At 37.7% G+C, this 17147-nt stretch overlaps 1 protein-coding gene and 1 long non-coding RNA gene across 2 annotated transcripts in view; both read left to right on the top strand.

Annotated features, from left to right (window-relative positions):
• Positions 1–12393, top strand: part of LOC134659888 (uncharacterized) — a 130352-nt gene extending 117959 nt beyond the window's left edge. The window contains exon 2 of the long non-coding RNA XR_010097834.1: positions 12290–12393. This is a non-coding gene — a long non-coding RNA (uncharacterized LOC134659888). The remainder of the gene's footprint in view (positions 1–12289) is intronic.
• Positions 12394–13427: 1034 nt separating this feature from the next.
• Positions 13428–16681, top strand: LOC134659877 (glutathione S-transferase-like). Its single transcript, XM_063515588.1, has 5 exons — positions 13428–13599; positions 14233–14404; positions 15294–15295; positions 15682–15821; positions 16514–16681. The coding sequence occupies exons 1-5, from the start codon at positions 13464–13466 to the stop codon at positions 16679–16681; spliced, it is 618 nt and encodes a 205-aa protein (XP_063371658.1). The 5' UTR covers positions 13428–13463.
• The last annotated feature ends 466 nt before the right edge of the window (positions 16682–17147 follow it).

Raw genomic sequence — 17147 nt, 5'->3', positions numbered from 1 at the left:
TTTCGTTTTTCTCTTCTCGCTCTTAATTTTATAATTTGTGAATTAATTCGACAACAGAGGTTAACACTATTTTAAATTTTCAAGAGTCGAAAAGCATTATTTTTGATAGGTACCTCTAATACTTACTTGAGAAGCGCTGGTGGACTAGCGGTAAGAGAGTGTGACTTGCAATCCGGAGGTCGCGGGTTCGAACCCCGGCTCGTACCAATGAGTTTTTCGGAACTTATGTATACGAGATATCATTTGATATTTACCAGTCGCTTTTCGGTGAAGGAAAACATGGTGAGGAAACCGGACTAATCCCAATACGGGCCTAGTTTACCCTCTGGGTTGGAAGGTCAAATGGCAGTCGCCTTCGTAAAAACTAGTCCCACGTCAATTACTGGGATTCGTTGCCAAGCAGACCCCAGGCTCCCAAGAGCCGTGGCATAAATGCCGGGACAACGCGAGGAAGATGATCAGGTACCTACTCTATAGTTCGTTTTTTTTTAGCATTAGAAAGAACTTGAAAGAAGATAAGCGATTTTGACATGTCTTTTAATTGAAAAACACTTTTTAAAAATCAATAACTATTACTTATGAAAGCAGAAGACTATAAAAGATCGTATTATATTCATAATTGTTACATATTTACCGTAACTTATTTTTAAAATGTGTTTTTCAATTAAAAGACAATTATTGCAACACTACACCATCACCTACAAGATTACATTTAGCAACAATGCTGCAGTTAATGTTAAAAGGCACATTGCTATTTTATTACATCAGGGTCTTCTTCTCGATAAAATGTATATTAAGTATGTTCTGTGATAAGAAAAAAAACATACAACCGAATCGATAACCTCCTCCTTTTAGATTTGGAAGTCGGTTAAAAAGAAAAATGTCTGGCATAACGATTTTTGTTTAAAACTATTAAAATCAGTTTAGGAAAACATCTACTGTTGTCTTGGGCCCATGATCATGACCCACCCATGAAAACATCAAAATTACTGAATTATTTTTAATCAGGACAAAGATACCTAAAATTGTTTAGGTAGGTATTAAAGAAAGATGTAATAATTATACAATTTAACGTTAAAACGAAACAGTAATTAATTTTAGACCACGAAACACGTGTTTGTAAAAACATTCTCTCTAAGAAGTTACATAAACACAGGTAAAACTCGGTATGCCCGACGCGCGGCGAAGACTCGAAAATTAGTTTAGTTCTAATTGCTTTCCTAAAGTTCATTCGTTTACTTTAGCAGGCTCAAGAAAATACCATTGTTTATCTAATCGGGCTAGCAAATACTTATGTAGTAGTTGCTAAACCTTTTAGAAATAGGTATTACGAAGGATAAGTAAGGCTCAGGAGGGATTTATATAATTAAATATATAGGTTAGCCACGCCTAACAAAGTTTTTACTTTTGAAAACTGATTACAGTAGATAAAGATAAGATAAAAGATAGTTTATTCAAGTAGGCATAATTACAATGCGCTTATGAACGTCAAATAAAGCTAGGTAGACCGGCTCCAACCCTACACCTCTGCCCCGAGAAGATTTAAATCCCCCCTCAATTGGAGGAGGGTATCCCATTATGGGACCGGCAACAAACTCGGCGGGACACATCTTTTCAAAAATAATTACATCTTATCAAAATCACATCAAATAACAAATAATTTCTTGTTTTATTTTTATTATTTATTAAAAATAAATCCTGTGGTTATTTCAATAATGTCCACTGCCCGTTAGCAGCGGTTTTATGTGGTACGTATGTGGCCACCACCCTGCTAGCCATAGGTGCATAGAAGTTTTAATGGTTAGTCACGTTTTTACATCATGTAGGTAATCGTTAATAAACTATACTATAAAATTAGAATGACATCACAATATTCGTTTACTTAAACAAAAATAAAACTATGTCACAATATTAGTTTATATTTTCCAGAACAGTGATACAGAATGCACAGAAACAGAACGCGAGCTACCTATGAGACCGAGGTTCCTATTTGATTACTTACCACTTGGCTAAAGGGTTAAACAAGTATGACATCGAATTTGAAAAATAATAAGTATCTACTTACCTCGGAACGTACCAACATTACCCAATTACGAGTACTTATTCAAAATATAGATTTTATTTTACATAGTTTTCTTAACTTGCCTATATAACATATAACATAAATATTCAACAATCTTCGACCTTGAGCGTCTATATTCTATACCTAGTATAATACCTAACTCGCACTAACCCTCAGTGATTCTCCCCACTAAGCTTAGACCCGCTTGAGAATTTAGAATGGACCAATAACCCCAAACAATGGGAATACCTAAGTGCTTGGGTCGTCCCTTTCGGTAAAGTGTCCAGACAGCAAACAAATTCGTGTTTTCATAGATATTATCGCCTTTTCTACCAATTTCCCTGGTATCCTGTGCGCGGTAAAAAAATAGCTATGCCTCCTTTAAAACAGTCGAGTACTTAACTTCAGTTAGTTTATTTACTTTTATTTGTGTTATCCTCTGTTGGCTTAGTCAGCAATAGAACAATTCTTGAAGCGACTGGGCATAGGCATGCTTAACATGCGTTGCTATGCTCTGTTTCGGGGATTCTCAGGATGCGATTAGAATCGGGTACATTAAGATTTAGCGTCTTATTAAGGCACGAATCGTGAATATGAAGTTAGTCAAAATATCGGATTTGTACCATATAATGTGAGGTAATATTATCTTTTTTTGTGGGTTTGCATGTAGTTTAAAAGTAATTACCTAACGACCTCAATAGATGACTTTAAACTGACGAATACTAAGATATTAGTGGAAGAGTAAAGTACAATTAAAGACACATAGACAAACAGAGCATCATCGATAACATCACAAAACATATCCTGCCCACTGATGAGTTTAATATAAACCTTAGGGCGGTTTGATCATCCATTAGAACCCCAGAGTGAGCCGGAAGTAAATCTTTCATGTTCGCAGCGCAATGTATTGTGCCCATTACGGGGATGTTCATAGGAAATATCGCGATGCGATACCTTGGTGGAGGGAAAAGGTGTAAGATAGAAGCTTAGGGTGCATATTTGATCGCTTCTGATGAAAGTGATTTTGTTGGCTGTAACATCTAAATCCATACAACAGACGTGAGCTACCCAAACGAGATTCGAGTGGGATCGTGTGCCTAAATGGATTTCGTGTGATAGGTATTAATACCAAATTTATATTTATCAGATACATTAGTATACAATAAAACGTAGGTATACGCATAAAATAAAGATAAACGAGCGATATCACTACATAGTATAAAACAAAGTTGCTTGCCGCCTGTCTGTCTGTCCCTATGTATGCAACGGATTTTGATGCGGTTTTATTTAATAGACTAGCTGTGCCCGCGGCTCCGCCCGCGTGGAATTCGGTCTGTGTTAGTAAGCTAATTCATCCCTAATTTATCTTTCTCTCCCCTGGAGGCGGAACTTGAAGTAAAGTGACAGATGGATACGATTAGCGGACTGAAGTCCAGATAAAATATTTTAGATTTAGGTAGGTACCACTAAACAAAACTACACTCCAAAACCAATAGTTTTTTTCGCCCTTATTCCAATATTAGACGTGATTTAAACGACACAGAGTAGTAGGTATATAACGTAATACAGTACTACTTTTGTATTTTTACGTTCTTGACTGTACTTATCCAAATCATGTCCATGGCAAATATCATCCAATTCTGTCGTCCAGTCAAATCATTCTGAGCATGAAAAATTAAGAATTATATACATAGGAATCCATAATTCCTAACAAACTTTCGAATTTAGGTCTAATATTATATTAGTTAGAAGTAAGATTAGAGGAAAGGAGAATATTATAGATATCAAAAACTTGAGGCTGAGTATTTACACTTTATTTACAGTTATGTTTATGTATGCACAACTAAATATCTACATACAGTAGAGTCCGGTTATAACGACGCCCAAGGGACCGCTGATATTACGTCGTACTAACCGGACGTCGTACAAAACGAACTGCCAATTTTAATATATTTTTTTAAACAAAATAATTACGTCATTTTGTATTTATTAATACTTATGCGACAATCAAAGAAAAAAAAAACATTTCCTTTAAAATATTTATTTACGTTAGTATTACAACACTTTGTCTTAAATGTAGAGACTTAATTGTGTGTTTAGAAGAAGCCACTTTTCAAGGTACGCGTAGTCAACTCACTCGTCATCCGCAAATTACTCGAATCCCGTAAAATAAAAAGTCGTAATTCTTGGGGATCTAATCCAGCTGACGTTATTTTCTTGTTTCATCACACAGTTACTATGTCCATCTCCTGTGTCCATAGATCAGCTCGAAGGTACCTACCAAAATATTGCATTGTACCTAACTTATGTACATAATTATGTATGTGAAGTTTAAGCTCAATTGAATAATGGGAAATTTATTTAGTTTGCACGATTACGAAAAGTCACATGACTATTTCATCTTGCTGCGTAGGCAAAAGGAGGAGGGGAGTTAGGTGCGCGGGACGGAGTAAGCTTCTTACCAACTATTTATTTGTAAAAACTACGTCGCTCGTCGTTGTAACCGGACTTGAGAGACGGATTTTGAGTCAATTTCCGTCGTTAAAAGCGATCGGTCGTTATAAGCGGAGTCGTAATAAACGGTTGTACTTTCATAGTAGCTCGTACTAAAACCAAACAAGTGCCTATACTTACGTCGCTATAAGCGGTTGGTTGTTATATGCGAAGTCGTACTAATCGGACTCTACTGTATATGTATGTACCGGGGATTACTTTTAACAGTGTAAAAAAATGTTTAATTATAAGTTTTGAATTTAAATTAAAAAAAAAATTGGCGTAAGTCGTAGTCGCTTGGTAGGATGCCCAGAATGCCATTTTTATTAAAGTAGGGCTTAACCCTTAAAATCGTATTAAAAACGCGAGCGTAGCGAGCGCGAAATTTTTTTGATAATAAAAATTTAGAGATGCTATGTCAGGGACACAGCCGCAAAAGTTTACGTGAAACGTTGGTGTGGATATCTAAATAATGCGAAAACCGAAGGCCGAGCTCCATGTAGGGCCGAAGGCCCGAAGCGTCCAGGCTGTCAGTGCTTAAACACAGAACAATAGTATTAATGTAGGTTAATAGGTATGTGTGCTGGGAGTCCTGAAACACTCAACGAGTTTAGGAACTCCAGAGGGTCTATTGTGACCTTGCCTTCATCCAAGACAGTGTAAATGGATTTAGGTATATACTGCCTGTTCACTTTCGATTTCCGCCAATATCCGCGCATGTGTAGATAAGTATAGACGGACGACTCTCTCCAGTATCCGCTGATGCACCACAGTACTTACCGTCGAGCGCGTCTGTCGTGCGAATCCGCTGAGCGGTCAACCGTTCTTCGCACTGCGTGAACGTCTCCGATTCTTCCTCAGATTCCTGAGACCGTGCTACCTTGTAACCTCAATACGTTGCGAGAATTTAGCGAAAAACTCGTTTTTTTTCAAAAAGTTATGGTAACGCGTTTAAAATGCAAGTCCCAAATTGTTTGACATTTACAAAGAGATATAATATTTAAAAACTTTCGCGTTTTGAACACATATTAACTCACATTTATAGACGGGCCTATCTCGAAATTTATTTTATTACCTTTAAGGTGACAGTCCATTTCCAACGACAGCTGCACTACTGTCAATTTTACTATAGAAATTGACAGTAACAGCGGCGCGTTCAGTACCAGTAGTGCAGCTGCGGTTAGAAATGGAACGTTACCCTTACTTACCGACGTTTCGACACAGGTTTCACTGGTCGTGGTCGCGGCTAACTGATGTCCCAACAAAATGTCAAAACAGAGATTTGTGCAACTACCCGACGGAAAGTGTATGAAAAAGTTTGGGGTAGACATCATATTTTCAAACCACCCACTTCAGATAATGTTAATTATTGTCAATAGACCCGCGATAGACCCGTCTATAAATGTGATTTAATATGTATTTGCAAAGACGTTTGACATTGACTAAGAAAAATTTTGTTTTTTTTACAAAGTACTTACACAAAAAAAAAGTTTGCACCACTTTCTTAAGTTAGCGCCATAAGATTTAGGTGCAAACATAACTTAATTGAGTGTAGTGGCCACCCCCCCTTTTAGGGGTTGAATTTTTCTAGCCTAAAATAGGGCCAGGGATTTTCTTGACAGATTAGTAAAGTTTGCATCAAAATCCGTTCAGCCGTTTTCACGTGATGCGCGGTCAAATAAACAGATAAACAGACAAACAGACAAAAATTCTAAAAACTGTTGGAACGTGTTCTGTTATCGATTCTAAGTATCCCCAACGAACTTTTTTTCGAATATCTTCCATGTACAGACTTTCGACCCTCTTCAGCTTTATTATATGTATAGATAGAGTGATTCAAGAGGAAGGTTTATGTATAATTTAATTTGTTAACCCGTGTGAAACCGGGGCGGGTTGCTAGTATCCTTATAGGTATACAGTTTTTTTTTCTGAAAAATCTTTTACTGATTTTGTAAATTTGATTAAAATCGGTGGAAGCTTGTTCTTCTAGAGTAAAAAAGACTGGAAGCATCTCTGTACTCCACTACCACGTTTGTTATAGCAGGTGTCCGGCATGTATTTATTAACACATTCACATTAATTATAAAATTATGTATGTATGTATGTATGTAAACACTTTATTGTACATAAGACAGGTTAAGATACAATTAAAAGAAAGTATACAATGTACAAAGGCGAACTTATCCCTATAAGGGATCTCTTCCAGTCAACCTTTGAGCAATTGAGAGTAGACAAATGAAATTGACAGACAAACGAACACATGTACTGAAAAGCAAATTATGGTTCAATTATTACCCAAGTAAATAATTAAAACCTTTAGCCTACATTCTAATATAAATAAAATACACATATACATACGTATAATACATATTAATATGAATACATACATATAATTAAATATATACATAAACATAATTAAATAAAAATACTTAGTACTCAACCAGAACACAAGTCATTGGATAGCCATAATTTATGCAATTTAGTCTTGAGAGATGCTACCGACTGGGACTGTCTAAGGGATAACGGCAACTTGTTCCACAACTGCACAGCGCGCACTGTGAACGACCTGGAGTATGACCGAGTCTTGTTACACGGTACAGCGAGAGTCAGGTTCGCACTCGATCTCAAGCGATGACCACTACCATCCGCCAGGTATGTAAATCTTTCTGAAAGATATGGTGGGGAGGTTGGATTGAACAGGACGTTGAAGAGCAGTGACAGGATGTGTACGTCCCTGCGCCGACGGATCGGGAGCCAACCGAGCTGAGAACGGAAGTCGGAGATGTGGTCATATTTCCGCAACCCAAAAATATATCGGATGCATACATTTTGCAGACGCTCCAGCTTATCAAGCAGCTCCTCTCTCAGGTCCAGGTCAAATTATAAATCCGAAAGTAATTCTGACTGCTGTCCGCTAAACTAATTTAGCAGAAATTTGGAATAAAGTTAGTTTAAGGCCAGTGGAAGAACATAGGACAGCTTATATCAATCATCATTATTATCAATCGAAATAGCTAATAGTACCAGGGCAAAGCCAGTATTAAATTTTTTTTAATTAATTCGTTCGATCCATTTGATCCGCTGGCTTAGCGTTCATGAAGCTGTAATAACAAATGAAAAATAATCCTGACGCGATAACTGTTCTGTTTTCAGATTTTAAATATTTACATGGAAATGAGATACGCAGTCATTAAGTTAATTTATGATGTAGCGGAGCGTTAATATCGTTGGAACTATAAATATTCATATAATTAATGTATGGTCGTTACAACGTAACGTCGTATGTGAAGATAATCAAACAGGAATAATAAACCCTTTTTGATTATTCCTGAGTGCTACTAACATAGGTAAGGTAGCTATTTAAGTAGACACATCATCATCAGTCTGCCCAGTCGCTATCAGATAATTATAATATGTCGGAGCGGCCATATCTTTATAATAATTTTGATTTAATTCATCCTTTGCAGTCATGGAACTTGTGGATATCTACTCGTATATAATTATATAGCTCTAGAGTCCCATTTTGTAAAAGTAGGACACCTTGCTGCCACTCGCCAATCACGAGTCCCTTGGTTTGAACTCTTACTCACAAGAGTCTCTCATCTCAAATACTGTCATAAAAGGTGTAGGGTCGATACATGTGGGTGATGTGGGGTAAATTACACACCGCGTTAGTTACACAGAGTGCGGCGTATAAACGGGACCTTTTAGTGCCGTTCCACTCGGACTGCGGTGGAAAGAGACGGTCCAGCCTCATTGCAAGCGACATCTTCGATTGTACTTTTCTTCTAGCTGAAAGGTACTTCTTAGTAGGTACCTATCTTTATTTCTCTATTGGCGTGAATAAGAATAAGAATGATTTATTGCAGTACTGTGTATATTTGTAGATGGTATTCCTGATACAATTTATTAGATTAAACAGTTACCTATTTCGGGTATCCAGTACTTAGGTAATTAACTTATGAACTAAACTTAAATAACATGCGACAGTCAAGAGACAGTCACTTCTTTGAGTAAGTATCGTTTACTTAGCAGGAGCTAATATAATGCCACTTAAAATGCAGTGGATGCACGCTCTGTGCCCTGCAGTTACTGAACAAAAACATGAGTTCACGTCTGGATATGCATCGCGTAGTGGGCCAGGCCCCGTAGACAACATGCCAATCGCTAACGCTACGTAGCGAACGAAACGCAACTGTCATTGTCGCACTAATATAGAAGAGTGATAGAGAGACACAAAGCGATTCGATGGCGCAAGCGATCGTCATGTTGGCTAGGCCGCCAGGGACGTTAAAGTTTACCACCACCGCTAACACTAGCAAGCTACCATAAACGCAATAGCGGCGGCAGAGAGAGAAAACCCTAGTAGGTAATTTACGATGTAGTTTGTTGCGCCTAAGGAAACACTTTATTACACAGGGGTCCCAGAAAACTGAGCGCAGCGTCATTAGGTACTCTCGTACCTATTACAACTTGCGCATTCTGGAATATGAATGCAGATGACCGTTGTTACAATACCTACTAGACGAGGATCTCTAGAACTATGGCGTATGTATAATTTATTAGAGCGCAGTATGACTTCATATCTGAAGAAAACAATTTTTGACGCGTTTTTTTTTTACTATTGACGTCCAAGTCGGCCGAGCATCCATACAAAGGCCAAAAGTTTTACGCGTCAGAATAAAAAATCCTTCGACTTTTTCCAACACGATACCGAATGTGCCCTTAAACGGATTCTCACTATTTTTGTTACATCCTGTATACCTATTATGATTTTGAGAGTATCTACATCGAGGTGAGCCCATTTGGTTGCTTGAGAACTTCAAACACTCAAAGTTACCCACTCACTAGATAAATGTTAATCCCCATAAGGCCTAGTTTGGCCTCTAAACTCATTATAGTACCAGCGTGCAGCGTCCAGTGAGTTCTAGGATGAAAAGGTGTGGCGCATCTGTCATATAAGTAATTAAGTCATCTGTGTTTGTAATACGTATACGGCCCGAAAAATATTTTGTTGACTTTTCATAGTCGTATTTAACTTAGTTTTGCACCTGACCTGATACCTGCCAAGATGTCAACAACAAGTTAACGTATTAAAACTTATAATTGATATCGAACTACATACAACATTTTACCAACTCGGTGCTTATTAAATTTAACCTCGGTGTTATCAAATTATTTCTGACCTTGTGATTCTATTTGTTATTAATTAGCGTAGCACTTTCATTTTAGGTAGGTACCTATTATTTATTGATCTCATGCAGATTTTATTAAAGTATTCAATTAATAACGGTTACTTTCGTATCATTTTTCAAACACCTACTTTCTTATTATAAAATGTGGAATTAAACGTTTTTAAAGCGCTGAACCAAATCGGGTGAAATATTATGATAAGTACTTATACTATATTATTTAGTTTCAGTCCTGCGGAAGGACTCAAAATCGTTTTTAACATGGACCTCATCATTCTACGCAGAGGAAAGATTATTTTATGTCTGACAATAAAGCAGAAATATTTTAGCTAATTGACCGAGCAAAGGTCTCCCTTTCAGCTTGGCCAAAAATGCTTTTGTATGTCCGTATGTTCTCATCTGCAGGTTGCATTTCTTTACCGATTCTCGTCAAATTTAAAAGGCTTAAGGACTTGAGCGCCAGTAGGGTCTTTGACACTTGATTAATGGAGGTTTTTTTTTTTAAGTTGTCCCCTGCACTTTTTTTTCAAATTTGGGATTTTTTATGTTATTTTTACTCAGAATCACGAGCTCTTTCTATCCTAATAGGAGAAAAAAAGTGTCCCAAAATTTCCGTACATTTTTCGATCTTTCCATTCCGCGACCGCCATACAAAGTCTATGAAAAATGGTGACGGAATGGAAATAAAAACCTTAGGACACTTTTTTTTCTATTAGGATAGAAAGAGCTCGTGATTCTGAGTAGAAATAACATAAAAAATCCCAAATTTGAAAAAAAAGTGAAGGGGATAACTTAAAAAAAAAAGCGGCCAAGTGCGAGTCGGACTCGCCCATGAAGGGTTCCGTATTTAGGCGATTTATGACGTATAAAAAAAAACTACTTACTAAATCTCGTTCAAACCAATTTTCGGTGGAAGTTTACATGGTAATGTACATCATATATTTTTTTTAGTTTTATCATTCTCTTATTTTAGAAGTTACAGGGGGGGGGACACACATTTTACCACTTTGGAAGTGTCTCTCGCGCAAACTATTCAGTTTAGAAAAAAATCATATTAGAAACCTCAATATCATTTTTGAAGACCTATCTATAGATACCCCACACGTATGGGTTTGATGAAAAAAATTTTTTTGGGTTTCAGTTCGAAGTATGGGGAACCCCAAAAATTTATTGTTTTTTTTCTATTTTTGTGTGAAAATCTTAATGCGGTTCACAGAATACATCTACTTACCAAGTTTCAACAGTATAGTTCTTATAGTTTCGGAGAAAAGTGGCTGTGACATACGGACGGACAGACAGACGGACAGACGGACAGACAGACAGACAGACATGACGAATCTATAAGGGTTCCGTTTTTTGCCATTTGGCTACGGAACCCTAAAAACGCCCTTAGTTCGCTGTGATAATGACTCTACAAAATATTTTTTATTTATAATTTTTTCAAGCTTATTGCGAAGTCTCACACAGCCACTTTTTAGTAGTAAGTATAGCAGTATCTTTAGTTTAATAGGTAATTCAAATTCTTCAATAATTGTAGGTTGTTGTCTTGTTTCGTATGGGCTAGGTGCATGCAGTCTGTGGTGGGAGAAATACTAGTAAAAATTATGGCAGTCAGTGCACGCGGTGGTCAAAACGTAAACGTTAACCGTCCAATTTTGTACACTGGCATACGGCCATATTCGAATACGGTTCTTCAAACAAACGCGTCACTTTTGACACTTGTTTGACACTGACATATCCAATCCATATTGTTTCAATCTCTAGTATTTGACGTATCTTAAACTTCGAATATGGCCGATATACCAACTGTAAACGCCGTTGGACACAGTTGTTATAATGTTGTTATAATAGTTGTTATAATGTTGAAAGTACTCGTATTCAGTGGAAAATAACTGTCTTTGTCGTTATCAAATCCCGACCGGGGCCGTGACCGCCGCCATGATTAAATATCATGACTTACAACTTATTATATTTATGTAGGTACGTTAACATAAGAGAAACTGATAACACACGCTGGGGGCCGATTTTTTAATTTCGATCGCTCGATTTCGTCACTCGAAAATCGGTGGAAAACGGCGAAATTCTGATTTTTGAAATACGAGCGATAGGAATTTGCAATCTAGTAGTATTTGACCACTCGATTTCAATTCTATTAGTAGAAAATAAATGCCTATAGTTAGTTAATTTAGTATTAGAAAGAACGTAAGCGATCTTGACATGTCTTTTAATTGAAAAACGCTTTTTAGGGTTCCGTAGCCAAATGGCAAAAAACGGAACCCTTATAAATTCGTCATGTCTGTCTGTCTGTCTGTCTGTCTGTCTGTCCGTCTGTCCGTCCGTATGTCACAGTCACTTTTCTCCGAAACTATAAGAACTATACTGTTGAAACTTGGTAAGTAGATGTATTCTGTGAACCGCATTAAGATTTTCACACAAAAATAGAAAAAAAAAACAATAAATTTTTGGGGTTCCACATACTTAGAACTGAAACTCAAAAATTTTTTTTTCATCAAACCCATACGTGTGGGGTATCTATGGATAGGTCTTCAAAAATGATATTGAGGTTTCTAATATCATTTTTTTCTAAACTGAATAGTTTGCGCGAGAGACACTTCCAAAGTGATAAAATGTGTGTCCCCCCCCCCCTGTAACTTCTAAAATAACAGAATGATAAAACTAAAAAAAATATATGATGTACATTACCATGTAAACTTCCACCGAAAATTGGTTTGAACGAGATCTAGTAAGTAGTTTTTTTTTAATACGTCATAAATCGCCTAAATACGGAACCCTTCATGGGCAAGTCCGACTCGCACTTGGCCGCTTTTTTAAAAATCAGTAACTTATACTTATGAAAGCAGAAGAATATAAATGATTGTATTCGATTCATAATTGTTACATATTTGCCGTGAGTTATTTTTAAAACATGTTTTTCAATTAAAAAACACATCAAGATTGTTTATCTTTATCTAATGCTAAAAAAAACAAAGTATAGCAGTGGAGATATTATTGAACGAAATACACGAAATCGAACGGTCGAAATTCAAAAATCGGCCCCCAGTGATGACTTAGTTATATGATGATTGATCAAAAATACCTACACTGTGTTGAATGTGAAGGCACTGTTCTCTAACCTGCAAAAATAGTTAATCTTTGTATAGCTGATTAATCTGTCAGCTCCCACGGCTCATATATGAGCCAGAACGCTCATGGTGACTTCATATCGTGGGATTCGACAGGTTAAGGATAACTCACATTAGACCGGACTGTGTCAGGGCCGGAGCTTCCGGAGCTTCGTTTTCTATGGAAATCATCACGTGATCACCTGTCATCTGTCATAGAAAAGTATGCGTAAAAGTAAGTAAGTGTATGCGAGGCCTTTATATGACACCAGTCGGGATGCAAGCGTTCACAGGCTGCGACTGCGTGGGTCGTCCGCTTGTTAACTACCGTCGTGGTACAGAAAATACATATAATATAAAATATTACCATACCGCGTTCATATTTGATATTTGGTCTAGCTAATTTCAATGTCAAATCATCCACCAAACTAACACAATAATCTCCATAATCAATTTCATAATAGGTAGTCATTATATTTATCTGGTTGAACTTTTATCATTTTGTCAACAGTGGACCCGTTATCAAACCCATGGCTATTATATAATGTGGCGTGCTGTTTACGCTCGTCATTCACAGGGGTTGAGTGCATCAAGATGGCCAAGAAACTTCACTACTTGAACATAAACGGCATTGCCGAGTCTATCAGGTACATCCTCCACTATGGGGGGCAGAAGTTTGAGGATATCAGGTACGAGCTTTCGGACTGGCCTATTAAGAGCGTGAAAGACTGTAAGTACCCGCGTCTATTCCCATAATGTTTCCAATAAAACTCTTTTTTATTGTAAACGACAAATACTTACGTTATTAGATGTAGTGTAATTAAACATTACCATTAAATGTTTGTGGCCATGCCAGCGCCATCTAGTTCAGCTGGTGTATTCATGACACTCCACATCTTTATCTTTGCATGACTATCCAAGTATCCATTACCTATTTAATTGTACATTTGGTTACATTCGTTTTTATTTCTATTTATTTAATTATTGATGCTTAAACAATAAATTTTTCAATAAAACTTTGCTATAGCAAACTTTATTCAAAATTTTATTTAATATGAATTATGATCAATAAAAGTAAATTAAAACTAATAACTAAATAAAAATAAAATACATCTAGAAAATGTGGCCCCTTTGGCATGGTGCCGAGGAGCTTTTTAATTTAGTTCTATTTTTTTATAGATAAGTTCGTTTTGAATACCACGTATTTAGTATGTTATTTTGATTTATTTCAATTAATTTTTATAATGTCACCAATTTATAGTAAAACGGTAAACTTATGGAATCCGGATTCAATTTGTGTCCCGTCTATATGTCAAAAAGGGTTTTTATACTGTTTATTAATTTCGTCTGCATTGTTTTCCAGCACTCCCATACGGCCAGTTGCCCCTGTACCAGGAGGGCAACAAATCCCTGAACCAGTCGCTGGCGATCGCCCGCTACCTGGCCAGCCAGCACAAGCTCCTGCCCACCGACCCCTGGGAACAGGCCGTGCTGGACGCCATCGTCTTCAACATCTACGACTTCTGGACCAGTAAGTATGCAACCAGCACTCCCATACGGCCAGTTGCCCCTGTACCAGGAGGGCAACAGATCCCTGAACCAGTCGCTGGCGATCGCCCGCTACCTGGCCAGCCAGCACAAGCTCCTGCCCACCGACCCCTGGGAACAGGCCGTGCTGGACGCCGTCGTCTTCAACATCTACGACTTCTGGACCAGTAAGTATGCAACCAGCACTCCCATACGGCCAGTTGCCCCTGTACCAGGAGGGCAACAGATCCCTGAACCAGTCGCTGGCGATCGCCCGCTACCTGGCCAGCCAGCACAAGCTCCTGCCCACCGACCCCTGGGAACAGGCCGTGCTGGACGCCATCGTCTTCAACATCTACGACTTCTGGACCAGTAAGTATGCAGCCAGCACTCCCATACGGCCAGTTGCCCCTATACCAGGAGGGCAACAGATCCCTGAACCAGTCGCTGGCGATCGCCCGCTACCTGGCCAGCCAACACAAGCTCCTGCCCACCGACCCCTGGGAACAGGCCGTGCTGAACGCCATCGTCTTCAACATCTACGACTTCTGGACCAGTAAGTATGCAGCCAGCACTCCCATACGGCCAGTTGCCCCTGTACCAGGAGGGCAACAGATCCCTGAACCAGTCGCTGGCGATCGCCCGCTACCTGGCCAGCCAACACAAGCTCCTGCCCACCGACCCCTGGGAACAGGCCGTGCTGGACGCCATTGTCTTCAACATCTACGACTTCTGGACCTTTTGGACCAGTAAGTATGCGTCTCACCAGGACCATTACTGGAAAAACTAAAATAAATGCTAAAGTAACTAAAATTAAAGATAACATAACTCTATGTAGTGTGTTAGGAGTTAGACATCGTTGGATATTAGGAATAGACACAATATCTATTATTTTAGTAGTAGGAAGGGTCTGCGATTTAGTAGATTTAATAGGGTTAAACACTGGTAGTTTAATTTATGATTACTTCATGATGACAGAACACGAGGATCATAAAACTTAACGTTTTCAATTTTTATTTCGTGATATACTCGGAATTAATTACCCACATTCTTAAAAGTGAATATTGATTTTTGAATCGAGTTAAGAGCTAAAAATGTATGGTGTAAATTACCCCTCGGTCTCACAGAAACCCTAGAATAGGGTTCCGAATATATCCAACATATTTTTAAAGGATTATTCCGCCTAGTTGTTTACGAACTTAAGTGTGTGTTTTTCTTGGTAACATTTTTTAAGCATAATAAATTCAAGATTTTTTCAGTCCTAATATTGCATTTCGTTTTCCAGAAATCGTCACCTTCATCAAGGAGACTGATGCTACTCGGAAGGAGGCCATTAAAAAAGAAATCATTAACGAATCAGTTGATTTCTTCTTCTCTCGCTTCGAAAAGGAACTGAAAGCCAACAAGGGCTTCTTCAACGGCAAGGTAAGCTAGTATTTAACTACATATGTATTTACTAATGTAAATACATTCAATACAATGCCACATTTGGTTTTGTAAAAAAATTTATTCAATATATTATTTCAATTTCATCGACAAATTATGGGTCATTAAAATGGCTGCGTCCCAGTATGGAATAAAAATTATAATTTATAAGTATACTGCAAGCGACACATTTTTTTTTTAATTTTATCTTAAAGAAAAGGTTTTAAGTTTTTTTTTATTTTGACAAAAAAGATATTTCCAGGTAGTATTTACCTATATTTTCATCTAAAGGTTATCATTCTAAAGGTTAGGCAATTTTAATAAGTTGATGAGGTATGGCCTGCTCTCTTTGATAAGAAATAATCGAATGAACCTAAAGACAAATATAATTCAGTGCCGTCACTCAGATAAAACTGATTTACATACCTATCACTCACACTGCCAGTCATTTTATAGACAGATTGAAGTGCTGGAGGAAGGAGCTGAAGGTGTTTTGGCGAGCCGGATATAAATTTAAACTGCTTGCTTACACAAGGTCGACTGGCAGTAAATGCCTTAGCATTAAGTCCGCCTATTGGATGATTGGTTTTTATTCGGCAATTAAGATTACTTAATAAATTAATAATTCTCTACTGGTGAAATAAATGCCACCATAACACAAACATCTACTTGACGGCTATGTTGTTTTCCAGCTGAGCTGGGCCGACTTCATCCTGGTTGGCATCGTGGAGAGCGCCAACCTGTTCCTTGGCACGCAGATCGAGAAGCAGTACCCCAGCGTGAGCGCGCTCGTGCAGACCGTGCGCGCGCTGCCCGGCGTCAAGGACTACCTCGCCACTAGGAAACCGTACACGTTGTAAATCATACACAATAACTTAATTATTATGAGTAAATGAAATTGGTTCCTTTGCGCGTGGGTTTTTAATTTTTATTTTCACGGACGACAGAAATATACCCTGGCAGATTGAATTTTGTGGCCGATAGTATTTAATGAAAAAGGGCGGATTGATGGCAGTAGGTACCCACAGATATTTTTGGCAGTTGGCAGTTTAAATATTGTTTTGCGATTATTCCCATACAATTGTTAGTTAAGTTTGGTGAATCTTAGGTTTTATCATACCCAACATATACATTTTCAAGTAAAAATAAGAATATCTTTTTTTCTAGTTTTGTTCAATCATCAAAATGTTGACAAGCCACCTTATTCCGAACCTACTTTACCTTAAGCTAACTACTCAAAATACTTACCTACCCAAATTGCATTGTAAAGGAACACTCCTTTACATGTTTTTTTTTAATAGTAGGAAGTATAATAGACTATTTAGT

Source organism: Cydia amplana, chromosome 2 (assembly GCF_948474715.1).
Source record: "Cydia amplana chromosome 2, ilCydAmpl1.1, whole genome shotgun sequence".
Taxonomy (NCBI): domain Eukaryota; kingdom Metazoa; phylum Arthropoda; class Insecta; order Lepidoptera; family Tortricidae; genus Cydia; species Cydia amplana.
The sequence above is the reverse complement of the archived record's forward strand: the minus strand, read 5'-3'. Positions and strand labels throughout refer to the sequence as shown.